General features: G+C 51.0%; 1 protein-coding gene across 6 annotated transcripts; it reads left to right on the top strand.

Annotated features, from left to right (window-relative positions):
* Positions 1 to 5,937: 5,937 nt before the first annotated feature.
* Positions 5,938 to 25,213, top strand: LOC119108534 (troponin I). 6 transcript variants are annotated; one of them, XM_037232119.1, is made up of 10 exons: positions 5,938 to 6,009; positions 10,872 to 10,918; positions 16,335 to 16,356; positions 17,440 to 17,478; positions 18,987 to 19,115; positions 19,506 to 19,629; positions 20,770 to 20,870; positions 22,353 to 22,396; positions 22,739 to 22,880; positions 24,738 to 25,213. In XM_037232119.1, exons 2-10 carry the CDS (start codon positions 10,899 to 10,901, stop codon positions 24,795 to 24,797), a joined length of 681 nt encoding a protein of 226 aa, XP_037088014.1. In that variant the 5' UTR covers positions 5,938 to 6,009; positions 10,872 to 10,898; the 3' UTR covers positions 24,798 to 25,213. The 6 variants fall into 6 exon arrangements, with proteins under 6 accessions (XP_037088014.1, XP_037088017.1, XP_037088013.1 ...); XM_037232122.1 differs by lacking the exon at positions 20,770 to 20,870 and adding an exon at positions 20,389 to 20,489 and having other exon boundaries at positions 17,440 to 17,457; positions 24,738 to 25,208; XM_037232118.1 differs by lacking the exon at positions 20,770 to 20,870 and adding an exon at positions 20,389 to 20,489 and having other exon boundaries at positions 24,738 to 25,204.
* The last annotated feature ends 234 nt before the right edge of the window (positions 25,214 to 25,447 follow it).

Below are 25,447 nucleotides of genomic sequence, written 5' to 3'. Positions count from 1 at the left end.
ACGGGAGACTGCTCATGTGACAGGAACATCCCAATACAATAAGGCACTGCTAACTAATAACATAGAACTTCGTTAGGCACGCATACACGCGAGCGGACTCGCGGCGAATCGAAGAGCTCCGAGAGGAGAGCAGGTTTTGCAGTGAGCGTGTGCTCACAGGCATCACTCAGTAAAAAGGCATGTGCTTTGACTGCAACCTGACGTTTTTCGCTCCTCTGTTGCTAAAACATGCCGCGCGGTGGCAAAATACCTTCACTATGCCTGTAGCTACGGACGGCACATCCGGACTTGAATGGAGAGCGACTGTAAAATGTCTGCCCCAGCAAAGCGAAAATGCCAAGGAAATTTCCCACCGCTGGTAAACGGGTATACGGAAATGGCTCTTCGTTTCTACACGGCAGCTAAGAGGTCCACCGATTTTGCTTGATGGTCACTTAAAGATAATGATCGGTCAGGGCGATGTTTCTGAGGCCACAATACTCAGTCAGATATATTTATACATAATCAGATGCATCCATACACAATCAGAACGATCGCAACAGAGCTCCGCAGGCAATTTAGCTGAAGACCATTACCCGTGATGATCTTCACGTGGCGTCTGCCCGTTGGTTGCCTCGAAACTTGAGCCGACAAGACCCGCGTAAGTGGGATGTACTGAGTAAGGAGCTGTTTGCTGCTTACAGAGCTGGCCCTGCAACCTTTTTCGCGTGTGTTGACAGTGAATGGGGCGTGGCTTCAACGCTGGCCCCGTATCAGAGCGCGGGAGCATGTGCTGTAGCACAAGGGGTCCGCCACACTCCGAAGCATTTCGCACCTTCCACCAAGCCCTCTACAGGCAAAGCGTTGGCGGCGAACATTTCATTCTCGGATGACTGTGGTATCATTATGATCAACTGCATACCAAACAAAAGAACGAGCACATGAGATTACAACGTCAGCTTAATAGTGCAGCTGACGGATGGTGTGAAAAAGAAGAAGCGAGGCAAGCTGACAAAGGTGTCACACCTCCTGACGAGAGCCCATCTGTCTGGAAGACCCGAGACGTGTAGGCAGCCGCTCGCGAAGGCCGCTTTAGGCGGCTGCATCTCCCAGCCGATAGTCCGGAGCTGACCGCACGAAACGCCTACCTGTTTTGGCTTCTGAAGTGACAGCTGCAGGGCACCGGTGGTGAGTTTATGTGCAGCTGAGGCAGAGTGGATAGACCATCGGAGCTGTGACACATGGATGGAGCGTCAGTCAAATGAGCTTAGCCCCAGAGCCATCGGGAGTATCAAGGGTAAATCGGAGAAATATTTCGCTTTCAATGGCGACTATGCTGAAAAATAAAACATTCTTCTCTGCTATGTAACCAGTTTTATAAGGAAGAAGGGGGCGAGAGAGGAGAGAGCGAGAGAGAGAGAGAGAGCGAGAGAGAGAGAGACGAGAGAGAGGAGAGAGAGAGAGAGAGAGAGAGAGAGAGAGAGAGAGAGCAGAGAGAGAGAGAGAGAGAGAGAGCGAGAGAGAGAGAGAGAGAGAGAGAGAGGAGAGAGAGGAGAGAGAGGAGAGAGAGAGAGAGAAGTTCATTTGTGGCCTAGGGAGTAACTTCCCAAGCTTTTGCTTCAAATCCGGTTGCATAAAGTAAGGGGTAACTAAGTATTCCCACGTCCGTTGAACTCGGCTATTTGCAGGAACATCTGAAGCAAGAAATTACTCCTTGCTTCACCAGGCATCCATCGGGTTTCATAAACACGTCTGGTTTGGCTATGGAGTAGGATTTACTCCGAAACTGAAGTAAAATAAGGAGATGCTCTGGCCAACCGTAAAGTGAGCAGAGGTGATCACAGCTAAACTGGCGCATGGCTATGCATGAGTAGAAGGAACGGGCCTTTAAACCGAAAATCAGCCCGTAGCGAGAAATTGTTATGTTGAAACCATAAAACAATGTCAACATATCAAGGGCGCACGAGTACGCATGTGTGAGAAAATTAATACAGCTGCAGTTCGTATAGTAACTTTGTAGGCATCACGAACATGTACCAAGAACAGTGGTGGACAAAGCTAGCAGGCTCTTATGAAAATCAATCTCTTCCCACATGCCACAGATTTCACGAGATCGTGTTTTTCTTTCTAGCTATGACACGGAAGAATATGAGATAAATTCACAAAACACAAAATCTAGAGTAAGGACAAACTCAGCTATTTCAGGAAACTGTTGTCGCTAAGGTGCATATTGCCTTCATACGTAGCACAGAGAAGCTCTGAGTATGAATACTTGAACCAAACAGCTTTGCTTATTTATGCGAGTAGCGGAACAATGCCGAGTATTATAAGATGTCTGCACTTCAGCGAATTTTAAAAAATCGCAATTGGTCTATATATTGATTGTAACACAAGTCACAAGTACATTACTGAGTCAACCCAAAAATGACCACACTTTTTTGTTACCTTGGCAATATTTCTGAATTTATTGTAGTCATCTTAACCTTTCGGGTCCTGAGCAACAACATCCTTGCGAACGACCGCTTGTATCGTTATTGAAATTGCTTCAGCCTCGGCGTTTTACGATTCCTTTGATGATGATGATGATGATTGGGGGTTTTGGGGCTCATCGACTGCTGAAGGTCATGCAGCGCCCATTACGATTTCTTTAAGAGACGTGGTGTCAGGTTTATGAAGCCGGCGTAAGAAGTGATGAGTTACGTCGAAATCACTTCGGCTAGCCCGAAGTAAGTAGTTACTGTCGTTATGAGACTGTTCAGTGGACGTTTCCTGTTTGTCTCGTTCTGCATACCTTTTAATCAGCCAATGTATCTTCTAGTAACATCGGCGGTGGCGAAGTTAATGGAAGCTACATGGAACATCTCGTCTTAATTCTATAGAAATGGAGCCGCAAGAAGAGTTAAGACCCATCGCTTTGCAGCTTCTTCAGTAATACATGGTGAACAAAGGCGTGAACAACCAGCCATTGGTCAACCGACTCGCTCCGCTGCTTACTCCCAACGGCGGATGAGGATGCCAGATAGCCATTTGGAATGTTTTAGTGCCTGAAGATAACTTCGGACCGTCTGAGTGTTTGTTTGTTTTGTTTCTTTGCTTGTTGTATGTTGTCCAGCACGGGATAAAAAATAAACTTCTTCTTGGTTGCTCTCATGAATAGTGAGCTTTCCAAAACATTGCTAAATTTGAATGGTATGGATTGCGAAAGATGTCTGACCCTTCTGGCCTAACTTTAAGGGCCATCTACGTGATAACAAATGAAGCCTCCCACCTCTGTGATGCCCCCTCCCCGTCCCGCACCGCACTAAGCAACCTTGCGGTTCGATGGGTGTATGGTTCAATTCACTCACGCTTTGATGTCATTTACATGACGGCAAGGGTCCGCCTGTAATTACTTGAAACATTTGCGGGACCACTTTAATACCCAAACCCTAGCTATGCACCCGTTACGCTGGACAGGCCATCCTTTCCTTTGGTTACGTAATTACGCTGTGTCACGGACAGCGTTCCGACCGCGTCTGTTTAGCGCCACATTGAGCTAGAGGTGCGAAGCAAAGGCGGGTTTGTTCTTCGTCCTGACAGTGGCATTTGGCTTAAAGGTTTTAGAACATTTAACTAAGACTTAGCATCACATGCAACCATACCTGATCGCTATGCTGCGCTGGCCACATTCACTAATGACGTTGCGAATGCACGCCATCAAAACCCATCCTTCCTATTCATGCGTAACGTCACGCTGTCCAGAGCCTTACTCTTGTTACCCTGTGGTCACGCTCCATCCCCTCACCTCTCCACGCGTGACGTCATATATGGACAGCCCCAGGTTTGTTTTCACCCTTTAGACTGTTTTCGTGATCTTACAAGTGAGGTGCGAAGGTTCCAAGGTGCGAAGGCAGCGGTAAGCAGCGGGAGGCGGCGGTGCGCTCGGCGGTGTCAGGCACCCGAGCGGGAGGCGAGAGGAGCGCAGACGGAGCACGTTCGCGCGCATACCCGGAGCGCTTTGGAGGGGTGGCAGTGGGATCGGTTCCGAACACGCACCGTCACCAGCCATGTTGTCCGCCGGCCGGGGCGGCGGCAGAGCTCCGCGCCGTGTTCGCCGCGGACCGGCGGCGCGGGCACGGCGCAGGTCGGGAACCACGCGCGGGCGGCACCACCTGATAGCGCCCAGTCATTGCACTGACTTCAGCGGAGCTTCGCATCACGTGGCGGGCCCGCGGGAGCTCACGCTTACGGAACACTAAAGGACATCACAGATACAATGTCTGTATATATCACGCGCTGTGTGCCGATAGGATCGTACGCGTCCTTTCAGAAGCGTTCGCAGGATTTTGCAATGAACCGCTCAGAACTGTTCGCTAAAAACCGAGTTTAGCGCGCCGCAGTTGCACCTAACTTCATGCGTGTTTTAAGTAACATCGCGTGTTGTCGATCTCATTCATTTGTACCTGACATTTTTCGCAGTCATTGAGTCAGGTGCACATTGTTATGTGGCACATACTAGGTAAGGGTGCGGTCATGTGCCATGAGCGCACATGAGTCATGTACCATGAGCACATTCCCCTGCACCAGTTCGACCTATCTTGTTTATATTTCGGGAACGTTTGGCTTTAACAACCACCCACTTGTATGGGTATCCTGCACTGGTGTGTAAGATATCATGCAATGCAATATGACGTCCAAAGTTCCCGTGTGGTGCTGTTGGCGCGCGGGGCCGGAGACTAGGTAGCTCTCGCAGGCTCTGATTCAAACATGTGCAGTATATTGACCACCTCAGTGATCACACCTCATGACAGGCCTGGGGCTGGGGACTACCTCGGCTCGTCGCCCGTACTATCTTGGCCGCAGGACCGCTCCCTCTGCCCGCTGACAGACGCCTGTATGACGCCTTGCGGGCGTCAGTCAGCGCCTGTGTGACGTCATGCGGGCGTCAGTCAGCGCCTGTCATACAGAATGTGACATGGCCAGAGACAGCAGGGCATTGGGTGACTCCGGTACTACGCCTGGGCTCTTCAGTGTCGGCGGCGCTGAGGCCAACCGCAACAGTTTGTTAATTTTTATGACCTCGAAAGGGGTTTTAAAAAGACAGACAGCTGTGTATAAGTCAGTCTGTTTCAAAACCTGCCGGCATCGGCTTGAAAGAATGCAATGGGCAGTGGAGGTCGGGTCACGTTGCACCCGAAATAGTTGTAATGCTAGGCGGCTGCTAAAAATAGTCCTCGTGTTTCCGAACGCTAGAGCTTTGCATCTGTCACCGCCTGCTACGCGCATGAATTTGCCTGCGTCAAGGTTCAACGTCATTTCGAAACATAATTGGTATCATTTTGTTTTTGCAATTGTGGTATTGCCATTCTTATTATTATGTTATCATTCTATATTACTTTGTATTGCCCTCCTCAATGTGGCTCAATTTAGTACCCGAATGGGGCTTGGCTGGAGCCCGACTGGCCGAGCCCCAGCGCCCACAGCGGCGCTAGAAGGGTCATGCCCCGGCGCAGCAAGGAACTGGCCTACAGTAAAACCGTACCTGCAGTGGGCGAGTGTGCGCTGCCGCTCAAGAAACAAATGCAACTGGGTCAGCTAGATGCATTTATGAGATATGCTTTTGAGGACCGATCCTTGAAAATGCTAAACAAGCGAGATTTTGAAAATGCTGCTACCTTGTCCTGGACCAGCAGGCGGGCCATATCACTAAGCCACCGAATTAATGCAGCACCCGTAGCCGTACCGTCCAAATTTAAAAAGCTGCTTAGCTGGCTGGACGAGGCCAATGCTGCGTTTGCCAGCCGTCGGCCCGGTTATGTCCAGGCGACCGGCATTCTACGGCCTTTGACGCCGCACGGCGCTATCACATTTCCTGGAGCCAAATGGCGAAGGGGCCGGCCGGCCGGGCGCGGTTGGCGCGTGCCCGCGGGCGCCGGTCACGTGACCTGGCGGCGGGCCATCTGTTACGGCGCGGCCGGGAGCAGCCACCGGCGGCGCCTTCAGTGGCTCGACTGCTCCCGTGCCGCTCCGCTCCACCTATCTCTCCTGAAGGTACGTTGAGGCTGTCCGACCTCCCTCTCCCTCTCAGCTGTTCTCGGAAGCCTGTCTGGGGAGGTCAGTGACGCCCTGAAAGCGCGGTCGCAGTGGTCAGCGACCGCCGCTCTGCCGCCCGCGCGGGGCTGGCAATCCGTGCGGCCCCGCGTGAACTGCTGATTGCGCGGGGATGTCGCGTGTGCGAAGCAGTCTGCGAAAGAGGGAATTGCAGAATAATCGGCTTGCACCTTCAGTAGCTTGGGAAATTGTCAACGGATGCAGTTTTGCCTAGTTTGAGGCGGCGCGGACACAGCCTTCCCTAGCGTGACGTGTACCAAAATTGGCGTGTCTTCTTTCAGTGCCGTAGCCAGGATTTCGACCAAGAGGGGGTGCAATCGGGTCATAGGGGTCGCTCTGAGCCAAGCGGCCCCGCTTCGTCGATATATTGGTACCATGTTGTACATTCGGGGCTTTGTGTTTTTCGGATCCTGTGATGCCCCGGGGTCGCTTTTTAATGTTAGGAAAGCACTACTGACGCCTGAAACTGCTAAAATGCTTGAGCTTTCATACCATGGAGCTATCATCCTCAGGAAGGGGGAGGGGGCAGCATGGCCCCAAAGTCCTCCTTAGCTACAACACTGTTTCTTCAGAGTTTCATCTAGATAGATCCAGACCCAAAGTAAATCTTCCTCAGTAATTTATGCCAACTTTGATATACTGGACAACTGTTTTGTTCTTATTCTGTGCTTAAGGTGGATTGTGTGGCATTGGCAACGTAAATATTGTGCGTGAGCCCATCGAGACGAACTTCGAGGTGATTGCTCACTTCTTCGTCTCATTCGGGCGAATAATTACTCGCTTGGTGGATCGGCCCCAGCACCCGCTTGAAGTGTAACCCCAAATGGAACGAGCGAGTACCTCCCCCCAGTACCTCCCCCACTATGCATGACACCTTTTCCAGTATTTTACTTTTTACTATTTGTATTCATCAGTATAGTGCATTCCCATTTATCGTAATGTTGGGGGCCAAAACGTAGGCCCTTAATGCAGCCAAATATGGCGTGTCGACTCATATCCAGTTGATGCCCTTCCTCTCAACCTTAACAAGAAATCACCGACCAGAGCGCTGCGCTTTAGAGTTTGTTACCTCCCCACTTTTCCATAAATTTCTGAGTTAAGAAAACGACATAAAACTCCGTTACGAAACTCCGTCACGAATTTTGGTGATCTCATCGTCTGTGCTGTTGCCATCATTTGTAACATCTCATTACATTTCCGTTTTCATTGCCTCACAGATTCTGCCGGGTATTTTGTAGAGAACCACACCTCTGCCGTCCGTAGGCCAGCGACGCTGGACGAAGACGATCGGTGCTCGAATCTGTGTGCATTGTGCTCTAGATGGGCCACAAAAATCCTCGTCGATTATCGATGCGCTAGCTCCCGATGCCGCTGCTGGGCTGGTCCATGTCGGTGCACATGAGCCTCATCCTCACCGAACGGCATGGCCTGCCAGCAGGTGTGAACATCCTCTTCAAAGGGGTGGCCTCCGTAGCCGCGGGGACAGGCCGGCCCGGCGCGGGCGCGCGCTGCCGCTCTGCCATTGGCCCGCGGCCAGCGCCGCGCGCCATGCGGCCAAATATGGCGCGCCCCCAGCTTCTAATGTTACCACGGCGCCTGGGGCGCCGGCTGACGGGCTGGGCCGGACCGCTTCCCCTGGGCAGAAGCGCTGCACGCCAATTACATCGCGCTGAAACTGCGGCAGGCGTGTGCGGGCATTGGACTCACCGGGACTCCTTGGTAGGCTCCTGGCTCAGCACAGCCACTCCCAGGCCAGGAAGCCCGGACTATTATTGGCTCGGATACGGTCGGTCCGTCTGATGACGTAAAAAAGGGGCGTGATGTTTTCCGCTGCCTTAAGGGTGCGACGCTGCATGACTTTTACGCATTTTACAAATATCCACTTTGTGCTCAAATTAATGCAATGCTAAAAGCGCTCTTTTAAAGCTGTTTTCCGGGCTGAGAAAGACAGTTTTATGAGACACCAGCATAGGCTCCTTTACAGCACGGGCATGAGATGGGGATAAGGGGGGTTGGCGGGACAAGGCTATTGCCCGCTTCCTAACCTTTCCCGTAAACATTTCCGGACTTCAACAGACTTTATCGGACTTTCAGTAGGCTTTACTTGTTTTCGTTTTTCGGCTTGTTCAACTTCAACAGGCTTCAGGCTTAAGCAGGCCGCAGGCTCGTTCTTCATTGGAATCAGGTTCAGTATTGAACTTAGAATCACCCACATTTACCAGAAATGAAACTGGTTTGGAGTCCCTGGACTACGAAATTGATTTAACTCCGTCCCTGTGGCTTGAATCAGCTGTGTCAACATGATTCATTAGAATCAGCAACATGTCATAAGTGCGTGCAAAGGTTAAAAGAACGATAGTTTTGAGGCCTGGTGAAAATGTATCACAGCGTTAATGACCATGTTTCTCGCAATAAGTGGAGACCTACCTGGATCTGTCAACACGCCGTGAAAGCTAACGCGTATACGCAGAGGTTCACCAAGCTATGTATTGTGTGGAATGTATTTGAGGAAGAGTCGTAGCCAAAACCCTCACAAACTTTTTTTTCTAATGAAACTTTTTTTCGTTTCGACACAACTTGGCAAGTCATGGACGAACGTCTGGTGTCTCAGAGTATGTAACTACATCCTTAATGCATTCTGTTGTAGAAAGTGCGTAGATGCATTACAACTTGCAACGGCTCAGCCACTGAACATTATCAGTATCTTAAATACTGATGGCGTCGTCTCATGTTCTCGCACATGCAATATTCAGTTGGATTTGAATCACCTTGGCTCCAATCATAATTCAGAACCTATGTTAACTAATGCAAAATCAGAGTCAAATCAGTCATGTCAATATCTTTGAACCAATAACATTCATATCACTATTTGACAAATCAGTCTGATTCGAATACTGATTCGGCAAGCAATATTTTGAGTCAGAATCGATTCGATCGAATGCAATTGAGTTGAGCACAAGTTTGCCCTTGAGTCTTGCTTGTTAAGAATCGTTTCAAAAATCCAATGTCCCCAAAACTCGAACTTGCGGTGAAGTCACTGGAATTCAAACGCTGATGCAGTAATATATACATAGCCTCGTTTAGTAAACGCTTCAGGGGTAACGTCAAGGGTCAAAAAGTTGACATTGAAAGCATATTGCGCAACATTTTGTCGTGAAATTATGCTAGGCAGCGTCATATAACCCTTGCGGTAGCTCCATGTCAGTGGCGAAAAAAATCACACGCGATGATTTTCTCAACGCATTCGCGATCGTAAGCTGCAGTGGGTCACCTTAGTTGCCAGCAGGCATCCCAGACCTGGCGTGTTGTGTGCAAAAATAGATTGCGCACATGGCTGAAACCATAAACCTCAAGCTTTGAGGCACGAGCAGAATATCGCTCGATGCATTTGTCGGGCCACATAGACTGCAGTAATCTGATTGGAGTGACTCCAGTCTCGAATGCTCGCGCTGTGTCGGCTGGGGTAGGGAGGTGTACAACCCTCATTTCATTCGCAGATCTAATGAAGCTTACTGGTGGTTCTAAAGTTTGCCTTAAGTGGGGTTCTTATGCCAAAATGAAATCAAAACCATCCATGAACTCATGAAAGATGTGTGGAGCGCCAAAGCTTAGGCTCAGCTGCTCGTGATGTGGCAATGTATCGGGTCTCCCTCCACATGTCTACATCAAGGAGATCATAGGCATCTAGAGCTCATTATAAATGGGGTAATGGTCCAGAAAGCAGCCAGGTACGGGGCTTCCTTTTATCATAAATGAGTGGATAACAATCATGCGCCTTTGCTAAATTTTGAGTGTATTTATGTGTCAAAATGTTTTAAAGGGACTGTTCCGCATTTGTATGCGGTTTTGCATTACCTGCAGTTCATAACCTGCCATTTTTAAGAATTTAAATTCCCTTGTTTCTAAGCTTGACGCACGCAAACTTATTCAGCCTATTTTGACCGCCTATTTCAAAATCACTCCGGCATATATTCCGTCGCAGATACCTCACGCAAATACCCCACCTCATTGCCTGCATTGTGCTTTTTTTCACGCCGGATATGTCCATTGAAGTAAGACAATCAGCTCACAACCATGTTGAGCAACCGGTTGCATGTCTCCATTACCGACCGCGTTTTGTGATAATTAACACGGACATTTGGCCAACGACTAGTTATGACGGATATGAGGCTGTAGATGAAATAAATAAGAAAACCACCGTAATCGCGAGCGCAAATACAATCAAAATAGCATGTTGTCACGGAGAAATGTACCAGAACACCACTAGAAGAGATCAAATCGCACTTACATGAAGCTCGTAATATAACGTATATTGTCATCGCCTATATCTTAGGTGTACGTATCTTGTGTATATACGTATCTCGTGATCGCACGTATCTTGTGATCTCGCGGCCAACGCCATCTTGTGACTGAAAAGTACCACTAGTGAGTCGCGCCTTCCACTGCAGTGGCAGTTCTCCCACGGCCAGTCTGGTAACGGCTCTCACGTCATGAAAACGATTCATCACCTAATCAGCCGATGATGTGTTAAGGAGTAGATATGTCAAATAGTTAATCAAACTGAACATACAACAATTTTTGCATACCTACGTCCGCGCTCGTTTCCTTTGGCGCTTCATGGAATGGAAAATACGTAGCAGTGTCCAACTGCCCACCTTCATCCTCACGTCCCTCCCCGTCGCTCCTTTTCTCCGTCGCTCCTTGACTGCGCCCGGGCGCGCGCGCGGTGCGCGTGTTCAGCAGGCCGATGTCCCCTGGCACGTCGTCCTGCGGTAGCTGATGCTGTCCGACTTCTGTTCCAGGTCTCACTCGGCCACCACATTTCCACAATGTCCGACGAGGAGTACAGGTACGTCCGCCATGCGGCGCACGCGACGCGAACCCACCAGTCACGTGACGATGACGTTTGCCGCATCGGCTTGTTGCACCTATGCATCGTATCCTAGAGCCATGCTGAGGTGTACTACCCCGTCTCCGCTTGACTGTCGGTACAAAAACGTGCATTTGCATGAGATTATCACGCTGTTGCTGTGGTACAGTGGTCAGCTCTCTCGTCTCAACAGTTGATGGAAAACTCAGACTCAGACAATTCAAGGTACACCTCACGTAAAGCCTTAACAACGACGTAAACGCACCCAGCAGCGACAGCGGTCAGCAATAGCCATAGCGATAACAATCGCTGTTCCCGTTCTGTCCCCCCCCCCCTAAAATGAGCCCGTTTAATCGCATAACCAAGAGACGTTTTAGTGGTGAGCGATGGCTGCGTGCATAAAGGAGGGAAGGTTTGTAGTGTCGAGCGAAAGCCACGTCTGCACACTTCCTGCCGGCTGGTCTTGTGCTCTCCAAGGGCCATCTGAGCGTAGTTTCCAGGCAAGGTGTGTCCGACACAAACCATGGGATCAATCGACGTAATATGCTATGCACTTTACTCGCCGTTGACCTGGTATTTGACTTCAACCCAAGACCCAGAAGTTACCCACCACTGGAATGCCACCTGTTCGCTTTCGGCGGATGGACAAGACGGAACGGGGGAGACGTTACGGATGCTTAGTGGGCTGTGTGTGTGTGTGAGTGAGTGAGGGAGGTACCGAAATCCGTTCGAATGAATGCACAGATTGCTTTTACCTATTTTCTTACATGTAGATACACGTATACGTAAGGCCCCGCTTGCGCAGTAGATGTTCTAACGACAGAGCTACCGTCCTGGCGCAAAGAGCGCAGGAGCTAAAACTGGCACAGGCGGACTTGGTGGGCGTCCAGCGGAGTGTTGGAATGTGTCCAGACCGCCCCTCCCCTTCCACCGGCTCGTAAAGCCATGCCGTTGATGACGCACTTGTTAGCTATCCTCCCTTTTTCGTTAAGTGGAAGATAAATTCTTCTTGTTTGATGGTGTAAGCGTTCATGTCAGTCCTCCACTTGAAAATGGTGATCTCTGGCATGAAACCTATGATGCGTCCCATCAAAAGGGACAAACCACGAACACCATTGAGGCTGACCAACTCTGGACAGGTTCCGTGCTCACGCCAAGGCATCCGTAATGTCGAACAATGTTGCCTCGGGCGTGGAGCCAGGTGGAACTTAAATACCCTTGGCGTCCCCTAAAGATCACGTCACCGTACTTCCGGAACGTGGCGGCCAGCTAAACTCCAGGTCACATGTTCCAGTGCTCTTCTGCGTGCATTAGATGCATTCTTACTCCGGAAAAAAGCAGACGCAGCAGTCTGGGCATGAGTCATTGGTGCAGCGCTCTCCTGCGCTAATGGTGTGAAGAAGCCCCAGGTCCACTCGGGCATCGAGCCTGAGTTGCCGCCTTGTAGCAATTCCAGTCCGGCAGAGATGGATGCACCGGATTGGCCTGCCAGGTCGAGTGCTGGCTGCTTGGAGCATCGACGAGCCAGCTAGAGTACTAGCTGCTTAGAGCATTGGCGTGCCAGGTAGAGTACTAGCTACTTAGAGCATTGGCGTGTCAGGTAGAGTACTAGCTACTTAGAGCATTGGCGTGCCAGGTAGAGTACTAGCTACTTGGAGCTTCAGGACTGCGTTGTGTTGGCAAGTCGGTACAACGGCTGGACTGACAATAAAAAGTTCGTGGAGAAAAAATGCAAGTTCTAACATTACCACTAATTGGACTGATGAGAACATGTCCTATGCAATGATATTATTTAGAGAAAGAACATTAAGAACGTACTTATGACTGTTTTTAGGAATATTCGATGCAAGGTGTTTCGTCTGTTTCAAAATGTTCGAAACGCATGCAAAAGTGGTGTGATCTCATGACGTACCTTACAGAGATGGAAAGAGATCATCAACATCGTTCAGTTGCAGTCGGCTAGTTTACAAAGTTTTATCAAACACTATCTCACAAACATATTACAAAATTTAAACTTGCGCGATCAAGCAAACTATGTCTATTCGTTTAACATAAATGACATGCTTAGACCAGTAGTTTTCCCGTCTGTACATCTGCCTCATAATCTGGGCTTGGACCTCCTAGAGACACGTACAAGATACAGACAAAAAACGCAGCGGGACACCAGAAAGCTATTTGTTTTCAAAGAACAGCATTTCTTCTGTTTTTTTTTATAAAATAAATGTCATGAAGCTACATGACAGACTTAACGCTGTCTGCAAGTAGAGAATGCTCTGTTGCATATCTGAACTGTTTGTGATCGTGGACGCTGCTGAAAAATGCGTAAAAGTATTTTCGAAGGATGAAGCCTCCCACCGTTTCAAGAGATAACCAGATCAGGCCTTGCGAAAACATGTCAAAATTTGCATGTAGTCATGCTGGTAAAACCTTTAGTGGTAAAACCGTAAGGCTTTACGTCTAGGGCATAGCGGACATGAACTCTGTCCGTCATAGTTGGTCTTCCCTGCATGGTACCCAGACATGTCAGCGTCGCTGACGCCCTCTGTAATTTATAGCAGAGGCCTAGGCAAGACTTTGGTTTGAGGGTTGTTAGACATAATTTTCGACGTACGGCGACATTCCGGTAAAACTTGGAGATCAGAGTGGTAACATTTTATGTTCATCATTTTTGATCGCTCTGCGCCAAGTGAAACAGGACATTGGAGAAAGATCCGCACGTGTCGGGTCCCCAAAATGAAGCAACGGTAAAAATTTAAGCCAAATTTTTGTGCACCCGGAGTTCCGTTCCTCGCCTACAAATACCGTGCGCCTCACGCCATGTCGACAAATGCCTGAACGACTGTGTATTTTCGTGCAGTTGTCCGCTGACCTTGGGCTATTGGGCGCGGCGAGGAGCGGCGCGGCGCGGCGCGGCGCGGCGCCGGTCCGCATTGGCCCCGGCCGGGCCGGGCTGGCGGCGGCGCCGGCCCGGAATGCTCCGCAGCCGGGCAGAAATCCGAGCGGATACCGACCGAAATAGACGGCCGGCGGCGCCGGGCGGCTGGCGGCCGCCGGCGCACGGGTGGCCAACCCACCCCCAGGCCGTGGCGAGGCGGGGCCGGCTGCTGACGCGGTCAGTGGGCACGCACTGGCACCCCCGCCACACGACAGCCCGGGGGCCGCGGCCGCGGGCGTCGGCCGGCGCAGGCCCGCGGCCTTCAACATCGCGTCGCCGGCGAGGGACGCCGCTGTTTAGATGCTTCTGCGCTTCGTGTTTAACTCTGGTACCGCTGAAGCATATACGAAGCGATGCGTAATTGTTTGCAGAGACACGCCCACATGGACCGATTTAGAAGCGGATGAGTTTGGCTGGTCTGACATTCAGAGCGTCGTAGACAGAATCACCGTCCCAGTGGCTGGTCTGACATTCAGAGCGTCGCAGACAGAATCACCGTCCCAGTGCGCCTTTACACCGTGCATTTAGTCTAAAACGTTACACACGACGCAAATAAAACTTCAAATCAAAGGATGCCATAGAAAGATCTCTGCATTGTGCACGCTGTCTGTATTCCCACGCTTATGTTACATTTGGAAACCACCGACCAACGTAAGCAAAAATGTGAAGCAGCTGAAGCCGTTACAGGGATCGTCAATAAGAAGGTAGGAGCTCAAGCAAGTGGGTCATACCGGTGTACCTTGAGCCAAAAACAACGTGGCCGTTAATACCGGGGTGCTAATTTAGTGTGTGAAGGCAACCCGGGAAGTAACAGTGCCCTACCAATGGGGGGGGGGGGACTTTGTTCGACTGGGATTATGGTCGAGATTATCGACCGCGGCCTTTTAAGTCAATGACCTACAATATGACCTACAATATGCCGGGAGGTAATGGTTAAATGGCGTTATAGTGCTAAATCTCGATTGTTTTGAGCGCTGTCAATACCGTCGTGATTTAGCACTGCAATGTCATTTCATTAATGCCCCCTGGTGTATCTTACATCGTTAACTCGACATAATAACTTTGAACTCATAGAGCTAATGCGAATGGGGCTGTAGTTTTTGAACTATTCCACCATACATACGGATACAATCAAGTCAGCGCTAAAACAAACCGGCGACATCTGACGAAGCTATAAACTACGATTTCGCGAATTTAAACCTTTACAAGACTGGCTTTTTCGCATCGGGCTTTTGGTCGGTGGGGATATCTACGCAAGCATGTTCATGATTTATTCTATTAAGTTAGGTCGTGTTATCGGTTAACTAGAGCAGGCGGGCACGTTAAGCAAGTGGTATGATGCGAACGAAGGCGCTGTGTGGAAATCATCAAGGGATCACAACACTGACAGACTTAAGCGTGTAAGTGTAAGTAACCAAAAGTTGTCCAACCAATGAGTGGGAATAAGTGGAAATGGGAGACCGGAAAGAGACCGATGCCATCTTTCCAACATGGGCCTCAAAAGCAAGAAGCTGGTCGGTAGTGACATATATGTATGTTCTTTATGTGTAGTTTAGCGCGCTTGGCTCCGGACATATCGGTCCTGGGTTCGAGTCCCTGCCACACCACTACCGCTTACCACATGGTGCCTAGTAAAGACATCCCGTCTCAAAACAGTCGTGGCAGTCGTTGAGATTTAAAGCCTCAATCACTGTTTTTGTTAAAAGCACCAAGCTGTGGCCCGAACCAAGAGAAACTCGGCCAGGAAAACGATATTGGCGCGCGGCCGGTTTGTTGCGGCCCCAAATTAACCCAAAATATTGTTGTTTTCTCCATGCCCCCGTCACTGTAACCAAAACATTCAATTGCACCCATCGCTCTTGCCGATTAAGCTTCCCAGACCCTGCCAGGCCCAAAACGGATCCGTGCTGCGATGATGTCATAGGTAAAGGGGTCAGCGAACAGCAAAGGTCAGCGCGCCCCTGCCTGCCAAATCTATGGAAGGATGATGTTCAAATGCATTGAAAGAGCCTATTCGCATGCGTGGGCTAAAGTGAGCGACTGATTCACATGCGATAGGCATGGCGATGTCAGTTCCGCCTGTTACCTCCTCGCTCAGCGCGAAGTGAGGCGTCTCACTGATATTGAGGAAGAGGAAGCACGCCAGACAGGCTCAGTGGATGCGACAATCATTTGAGAGGAGAGATTGGGGGATAGCTGTTAACGAATCCAAAGGTGTGTTTTTAATTTCAGTTGTTTTTGTATGCCACTGGTTTTGTAAACAAAATGGATAGAAATTTCCTTTGCTTGGTTTCCGTTGAAGCATGCGCATTGGAAACTTGAACGACCAAACACATTAGGGTAATGCACCACTGCAGAGGCATGATCGAGCTTCCCTTTGGACTTTTATGCCTCAGGCTCCTTTTGACTGTACGCGCTTCCCAATCAGTACTTTCATTGACGAATATTTCCTTCTCACAGTTCGGAGGAGGAGATGGACGAGGTAGGCAAGCGAATGAGCTCGCTGGTCCGCATGCTGACAACGTGCTTCAGATTTGTGCAGGGTGCTTCGCTGGATTTTTTTGTTCCCCGCCGCTTCATCCGTCCTCCTCTGCAAAGTCTTGACCGTGGCTTCTTGTCTAACTACCTCTGACGATGTTGTCTTGCGTTACCCTGACGCTGCCCCCTGAAGAGGATACTGTGCCGCACTACGGGGATGCTGTGCCGCAGCACAGAAACACCAGCGTTGGACGCCGCCGCGACGTCAGCGACGTAACCCGCTGCTCGGCAATGTTTAACCGTGACTTGGACTTGACCAAGGCCACTTGTCATTGGGCAATCGGGCAGGACGCTGCCTTCCGGGACCATTGTCCCGCACCATTCACAAGATGGGCGCGACACAATAAGCGAGAGCGCTCCTTGCTTTGCGTATCCAACGAAATGTTGGCATAATGCGCAGAGGAAGACGCCAGATGGGACAAAAAAATCATTTTCATGTTTCCGTACACAAAGACTTGGAAAATGGCACCCTTGATGTCGCACAGGCTCCGGGCACCTGCACCATGACACAAGGCACCTGGCAATGCGTCGGTTCGTTTTTTTTTCTTTGAACTTTTTTTGAAAATGCTTCTTTTCTGTTGACTTCTTCTGCACGAATCTGTAATCATTCGTCATGCTATTGTTTTTATAATATTAACACATGTGTTTTCTTTACAGTTCGGATGATGAAGAGTCTGGGGTATGGTCACTGATGGATGTCTTTGCATGCGAGCACGATGCTTAGACGTGCGATAGACCAGGATGTGTGGATTCTTGGCATGTTCTCGTGACGGTTGCTGTGTTACGACGATGAACAGTAATACCGTAGACCAAGCTGAGGCCCAACGCGTCAAAATGCTCCTCGCAGATCGTGTTTTTGCTCTCCTATGAAAAGCTTGCCCGGCGGAGGTTTGTACGTAACCGCTAGACACCGTCGTGGCCCGCCAGTGCGCACCGTGGTGTAGAGTGGTAGCGTTAGGTGCCCAGACGTGCTGGCCGTGACAGAGTTGGCAGACGCTGATGAAAACCCATCTGTCGCCGTTTTCAGGCCCAGAAGGCTGCCGAGGCACGTAGACGCTTGCAGGCAGTAAGTGTGGTGTGCTGTTTACTAACCGGTACCTGAACGACGCGGGATTTCACAAAATCTGATCCGGATTGGCTTGCTCTCTTACGAATGATGATAATAATGCGAGCATTTAATGGTTTCCACTGAAACTGAAGTTTGAATGGTCAAGTATTTTATATGCTTCCAATATGTATCGCAATTCAGATTCTTCCGCGCGTTTCGATAGCATGCTAATGAAATGACTCTTACTTCCTTGGGTGTGAAGGAATCTTCCCCATGCAGCAAAATTTAAGCGGAGAAGGTGGCCTTAAGGACCTTGTCGCTCACGCGAGCTTATTGCATTTGTTTTGAGCATATGTAAATTACCTTAAATTCACAATTTGATTTTCGTGACATTGGGAGGCTGTGGCAGGCTTTCGACTATGAGCTGAGCAGCTAAAATATTAACCTGCCTCTGAAGTGTATTGCAGCATCGATGTTGTAAATGGTTCGCTGTCAATAAGATCCCAGTTCAGGTATGGCGTAGACATGTGTTGTGTCCCTGCCTTTTGTTCCCGTGTAGCTGTAGACGGCAGTAGTTTGGTTGTCCATCTGCCAGATCTGTTTGTTGGTTTTCTTCCGCCGGCGAGTTCGGACACCCGTCCGGCTGGTCGGACAGCCTTGCCCTACGGCTATTTGCCCCCTCCACCTGCTGTTACCAGACCACCCCCGTGTCATGCGTATAGAGGAGAGTGTAGCTCCTAGGGTAGCTGATGGTGTGAGCCCCGGTCCGTCCATGGTTCCCCGGCGTGGATTGTCCCCGCGTTGCGAAGCGAGGGGCCGTCAAAGTAAGACCCAGCCGGCAAACACCTGCAAGCCAGAAGAGGCGGGAAGGACGCTCAGCACCTCACACCGCGTCCTGTCGCGGACGATTCAAAAGTAGCCTGTTGAGCCTCCTTACCCCCTCTTGTTGCAGTGGTTGTTGGCTGGGTCACTGGCGCTCGACTTCGGATTTTCTCGTTTGGACTGTTCGCTACGAATGCTTTCCGCAATGTAGAGCATGTCGGCTAGTTGGGTAGGCTAGAAGAGGCTTATACATCACTAACATGCCATGTGTAGGTTGTTTGTTGTGCGCTTTCCATCGTTATAGCGAGACGAGGCGCCTAGTGCCTGTTGTTACTGGCGGCAGTTATAATACATGGCTGCCACATATAGAGAAGTGTATGGCACATACGCCTCCTCGTTGTTAATAACTACTCAGGCCATGCTATATCCTACTGCAGATAGTTTCTTAGATGTGTAATGCTAGCGTGCCAAAATTCTCCAAAAGAATTTTGGAATTCTCCAAAAGCACGTGGCACCATAGATAACCAGAGCAGTAAACATGACGTCCTACCAAAAAGTCCACTAGCTTGGCAACGTTCTGCGGCGGCTTCTTTTGCAGTTTGAGGAAACACGGCCAACTGCGACATTACAGCTTACTATAATGACTTGAGCCCTTACGTGTTGTATGCGCGCCACGTGCTGACGCCGTGCTGGTGGGGCTCCAGGAGGAGAAGAAGAAGCGGGCCGAGGTGGACCGGAAGAAGGCCGAGGTGCGAAAGCGCCTCGAGGAGAGCTCCGCCGCCAAGAAGGCCAAGAAGGGCTTCATGACACCGGAGAGGAAGAAGAAGCTCAGGGTGAGTACTGCCTAACCAGGGGAACGTTCAGAGGAATATTTGCATCTGCTCGCGCCCAGATGCTTATGTGGGCTGCAAAGTTCAGATTTACCTGCACCTTGTTTACCACAAGGTGTCCAATTCACCAGTTTTTTGTGGTCAGCGTGTTTCAGGGTCAGTGCAGGTCATTGGTCGTGACGGTGTGATGCGGACAGTTTTCTGTGCTGGTGTGCAGCATCGGATGTTTGTTTCGCTCTGCAAACCTGGTCTGAATATCATGCAGTCCTTCACTTGGAGACATTCTTCACACTAAAGTCAACTGCTCGCTAGCGTTCTCCTGACTCTAAAAAGGAAGATAAACGACCGCCATTGAATCACGTCCATCGTATTTAAAACTGCTCCCGTCTCCAGCTACTGCTGAGAAAGAAGGCGGCTGAGGAACTGAAGAAGGAACAGGAGAGGAAGTCCGAGGAGAGGAGGCGAATCATCGCCCAGAGGTGCGGCCAGAAGAAGAACACAGAAGGCGCCAATGAAGGTAGATATTACCTCAGCCAGCGGCGGCCATCCTCACCCCTTCGAAATGTTTATTGCCTGCTTTGCGAGTGCTGCACTTAAATCACTAGGCAATGTCGTGTTGGATAAAGTGCGCTTGATTGCCACTGAATCATACAGTAGTCTGTGTTTATGTACAATAAATGTAGCATTTCATTTGGATGTGTACCGCGGTCACTTGTAACGATAATTGCTTCAACCCGAGATGTCTGGTAACTCATGTCGATATGTGGGAATAGACCTACTGTGATGCTCTCCATGCGCAGATGGTAGTCCACACGCAGGTTGGTAAACCCTCAAACATTTCTCACTTTGGTCGTCGTAACGTGGCAGTTCCTTCGCCGTACATGTATTCGTACACACAATTTGTACGGAGCGTATATACTAACACGTGCATCAGACGCGGGCTTTTGTCGCAGGGACGTCGAGTGTCTTTGAAAATGGTCGTTAGTTGTCTCGTAGCATGGGCCAGTGCAAACCGGGCTGGCGATGGCAGCTGTCTTACATCCGTGCTGTAAAAACGTTGAACATTCCAAATGCTGCCTCATTGAAAACTAGAAAAAAGCATCCGTTGTAGCAAAGTTTGCTATTGACAGCTATGAATCCCAGCAAGGTTTGTTACCGGGTCTGCTAGACTAGGAAATGTGCGTGGTAAACATTTTTGCACCTGACCAGGACCTCCTGTGGGACTGCAGCACGACCTGTGTTCAGTTTGGTGGCAGCACTGTGTCCCTGTTTCTAGCCGAGACCACCCAGGTTTGCCAGTCGTACCAGCAGCGGATCGAAGAGCTCGAGGGTCAAAAGTGGGACTTGGAGCAGGAGGTTGAGGTTAAGGATGCCCAGGTGTGTAGGAAGAGCGTCATAAGCAGGCCTGCCCCAGCACGGGGACAGATTTCCGACGTCGGCGGCATCCTCCGTGGTCCTCTCCCACTGACGTTACAAGATCTCTGTGCTTCGCACGTCATGCTGACCACTGACCATGCCAGACGTGTACCGACCTTCTCCCTCCGTGCCGACTACATGCCTTCCTGGACGGACATCCCAGACAGCTGATGCTGTCTGGTCCTGTGCATTGTCGCGTCTTGTGCATATCGCTAACGATGTTTTTCTTCTTCCATGATAGCCGAACTACAAACAATTTGTAGAGAGTACCATGAACACATTGCACAGCTGGAAAGTGACAAATATGACGCGGATTTGGGTGTAAAAATAAAAGACTACCAGGTAATCAATCACTCTTAACCACTTAGCTGAGTAGACATCCGTATCATCGTAGACAGTGTTCTGCTGTAGCAGAGCTGTTCTCTGCTTTTTAGTTAGAATGAGCTAGTGATTGGCCGCATTTCTGAGGCGGGCAGCGCAGCCAATCACTGCGCCGTAGCGAAGGCGAGCGCAGCTTCCCGCTACAGTACGCTCAGCGAACTGTAGTACGCTGTAGGTGTGTAGAAGAGCACGGTTCGTAGAGAACGATGCGGCTTAGGCGTATGCAGCACGGCATGAAATCCCGGGCTACGACTCGTTGTTTAGTGCAGAACGGTCACATCTGGCGTTGTGTGGCGGTGCATGGCGAGGAGACAAGGCCCGCGTGCCGCACCACTCGGCACCACTCGTCACCAGGCAAAGCTGGTGGTGCGACTCGGCACCAGTCAGGGCGCCACTGGCGGTCAAGTTTGTTTTTCAATCAAACCTGGGCCCACCGCAGTGCGACTGGTCTGTACGGTACTCCGCTTCGAAGTCGCGCACATGAGCGGGCTGGCTTAGCGCATTCACTAATGGCACTACACCCATCGCCTTCCCATCTTGGATTGGTGCTGGCCTCGCGCGTCGCTCAGAGGCAGAGGCAGACGCAGCTCGGCGTCCCCCAGCGCTCAGGCGCCGCTGTGCCTGCAGTCCGTCGCAAATGCTGATTGGTCATTCGCGGGCGACAGGGAAGCAAGTGATTGGCCACTGAGCTCGGCCTTTGCCCCCGAGCATGTGCACTGCCGCTGGTAGCCGAAGAGTTGAAGAGAAAGTCGCGCGGCGCAGCCAGCTCTGGTCTGCAGATCTGTGGCGCACTCTGTCGCCACCAGGGCGATGCGGTCCGGCCCGCTTGCCTTTCTTGCGTTTGTCTGCACGATGCGCTGACCCAGGCAACGTCACAGCACGCACAGCCCCGAGCGCCTCATCTTCATCCCCTGGAAACATGCACACGTACATTATACAACAAGTGTTGGCAGACATGCACAATATACGTACGCTGGAACGTGATCTCCGACCCACCTAACTGAATGTGTCACGACTGCACCGGGTATGTCTGTGCGTTGAAAGCTTCATTCTGGAATAAGTGTATCTGCATCAGGGCCGTAGAGCAGTGCATGGCAAATAGGCGTTTCGGGTTGTGGCGATTGGTTTGTGTTGATCCAGTTGAATCATGCGGCGTATGTCGGTCATAGTTCAGAGCACCGACAGCCAGAATCGAGTGGACATCTGAGCCGTGCGAGCCGATGCAATCGTCTTCGTTGATCTGTGAATATGCTTCTAGCAGTATCAACTGGTTTTACTGTTACAGTGCGCCACCTGTCCATTGGAGGCAGATCTCTGTTAAAAAAACAAAACATGGGGATGATATACATCCTTTCTGCATTTTGGTTCATATTTTCGATGTACTTTTAACCAAGCTAACCGCTTCCAAAATCAGTCTCATAACCCTTGCCACTATGTTTTCAGATCAACGAGCTCAACATTTCCGTGAACGACCTGCGCGGAAAGTTGTAAGTAGCAACGATGTGGTCTCATTCGAATATGGAAATATTATTCTATCCATGCTTACTTTGCAAAATACCATCTGAAACCAGTGCCATGTGTAAGATTATATTGGAAACCTCAACACACTTGGGTGTCTTAACTGTTTCAGAATAAAGTCGCCAAACAATCAATCTCAATTCTTTACCCACTATTGATCCAACAGTTTTGACCATGAGTCAGAGATTGTAATGTCAATCAGTGCACAATGGGCATGATAACATGTGCAGCCACGTCTGAAGTCATCCTACCTCTGTTCAGATTGTGTCTCTGGTCAGACCGTCCGCTATTATTCCACTCCATTCCGACAGCATCAAGCCTACCCTGAAGAAGATCTCCAAATACGAAAACAAGTTTGCCAAGCTTCAAAAGAAGGCGGCAGAGTTCAACTTCAGGAACCAGCTCAAGCAGGTCAAGAAGAAGGAGTTCACGATGGACGACGACGACAAGGATGTGAGTCGATGCTGGCCTCTTCCAGAGCCCGTTCGCTTTCTGAGTGACTCGCTCCTCTGCGGTGTTGGAGTGACTTGCCTATCAATTTGTGGATTGACCCGGTTGCTAAATGTGTATGCTTCTGTGAAAGTAATCGCTGATGCCGGATACGGGATGTGATTGGTAAATGCACGCCTTGCGTATGACGGAGAGATACGTGATAAGTCTAGATCGTGTTTAGAAAGTTGTCTTGCCAAAAAAAGAGATGTAGCGAGCTGCATGCTTTCGGAAAGCCTTGGTATTTCCATGTAAATACGTTGCACTCGGGCACATCTGCCACAGTCGTTGCATGGACCGGTAGCAGTACGGCTCAGCTAGATGCCAGTGTATCCGAAGCGACCGCGAGCGACCCAGTTCGCTCTGGCGGCGCCTCGCTAGCTGACGGCGTGCCGTCGAGAGGCCGCAGCTGGGGCCGGGGCGTGACGTGGCGTTTGTGTTTGGCCGTCGCGCCGCTTGCTTGGGCACTCGCCGCACAGCTGGCGGGCCGCAAATAGCTCTGGCGGGGCCCGCGGCTGGCGTGCGTCACGAGGCGCTGCCGCCGCCGCCGCCCGCCGCCGCGCGCCGCCTGACCCCCGACGCTCCTCTCCTTACAGGTCAAAGAGAAGGCGGAGTGGCAGCAGAAGAAGGCCGTCTAGTGTGTGTGCCCGCCTCTGTCTGTGTCCCAATCGCCTGCCTGTGCTTCTCTGGGCTGTCATGTGATCTGTCGGTACTGATCATAAATTGGGGGGCGACTCCGGGTGCTCACCGGTCGGCGGCGCGTCCGAGGTGGCCGGCCGCGACACACCGTGCCCGCCCGCCGCTCGGTGGGGTCGCTATGTTGGACCGCCGGTCGGCCAGCGGTCCGCCGTGCCGAACCCCCGGTCGGCCAGCGGTCCGCTGCGCCGAACCCTCGGTCGGCCAGCGGTCCGCTGCGCCGAACCCTCGGTCGACGGATGGCCAGGGCGTGCATCCCGTTACTGAGCTGGCGAGCGGACAGTCCTGTCAGCTTTGCTCCATCGCTCGTGTATATCACTGTTACTATTCTGGCACGTTTCTGCCCCGGAAGCGAAATGTCACCAAACAGTAATAAACCAAAAGTAACATCGCGGGTAGTAGTAGTCGCTCCATTCTACTTTATACCAAACTAGACGAGGTGTGGCTTTCGAGCCAGGTGAGGGGTTACTCAGCAAATGAGGTGAGATTGCTATGACTAACTTCCGTTTACCAAACATTCCAACACTCTGCGGGCATGCTTTCTACAACGAGATGTCTGATGAACGCACTTCCACCGTTCGACGCATAACTCGCATTGTGCACGGCAGGACGGCGTTGACCACTTCATCTTTTCTCAGTTGGAGCCCTGATGTCTTTTTTGCCATGATTTGAAATGTGTTTCATTTTCCCCCGGTCAATGTTACCACATAAAAATGGATTGGCAAAAAGGCGTCCTTTGCATTGTTCTGGTTTGGAGCTAGTTACGCCCTCTGCTAAAGCTTCCTCAAAAGTTCTTCGTTGAACTTATTAGGGATGAGCATGCAACAGTGTTACCTTCCGCACAGCTTCTCATATGATTCGGGATGAGCCCGCATTTTTCATGCCTTTTTTTGTTACTGTGATTATTCACTTACCAACGTAGAACTCGTTATCGTCCTCGTCACAGCTTTCAGTGCATTTTGCATCATGTTATTTTATTTTCGAAACAAATAGATGTGGAGGCTTACATGTCTGGACGAGAAAGAAAGCGCCTGTACCCCGGCACTGCTTGCACTTTTTGCAATAATTTGGTGTCGCGAGTATTTTTACAGTACCAGAGCACTGACACAAGGCTTTCGTTTCTAGGCCGGCAAACCCGAGTGGGCGCCAAAGCACGACGAGGAGAAGAAGGTAGCGGCAGCGTAGTGGAGATGTGTACCTGGAACCTCCGCTAAAATTGCCACTCCGTTCGGAATGTCCGCCTTTGTCTAAACCGCTCTGACTCTTAGTGGTCCAGAGCCCGAATCCGTCTCCTAAAGATACGTTTGGCCAGGCGAGGCCTCGTCCCGTACATGTATTGTTTGTTCGCAAGATTCGGCTCGACCACGGCCCAGTGTGGCCGCCTGCAGCTGTCGTAGCCTGCGCGTCTAGCGCGTCAGCTCCTGTCTTAGCAGCCATCGTAGTTCTTCACCTGGTCTCCTTGCCGCGCTCGCGTCCGCGGCAGCTAACGGAACACTAGATTCGCGGTAGCTCTGTAGGCGGCCGAGCCCGCGCGCGCGGCCGCGCCGGCGCTGTCCTGGTGCCGGCCGGGCGCCGCCTGCCCCCGGCGGCGTGCGGCGCCGACCCGCCCCGGCAGCTGCGACGTCGCGGCCGCTCGCGCCGCCGCAGAGTGTGACTAGCGTAGCCGCCGCCGGCCGAGCGAGAGCCGGCCGCGGACGGTGCGAGCAGCCCGAGCGCCGCCCGGACGGCGAGCATGCTCCGCGCCGCTGCCCGCCGACTGCTGCGCACGCACTGCATTCGGTCGAAATTACACGGAGAGCTGGCGGCCTGTAGTGTAGCGTGTGCCTGCTGGAGAC

Source organism: Pollicipes pollicipes, unplaced genomic scaffold, assembly GCF_011947565.3.
Source record: "Pollicipes pollicipes isolate AB1234 unplaced genomic scaffold, Ppol_2.1 Scaffold_6686;HRSCAF=7923_pilon_pilon_pilon, whole genome shotgun sequence".
Classification (NCBI taxonomy): Eukaryota; Metazoa; Arthropoda; class Thecostraca; order Pollicipedomorpha; family Pollicipedidae; genus Pollicipes; species Pollicipes pollicipes.
This window is presented reverse-complemented; position numbering and strand designations above follow the sequence as displayed.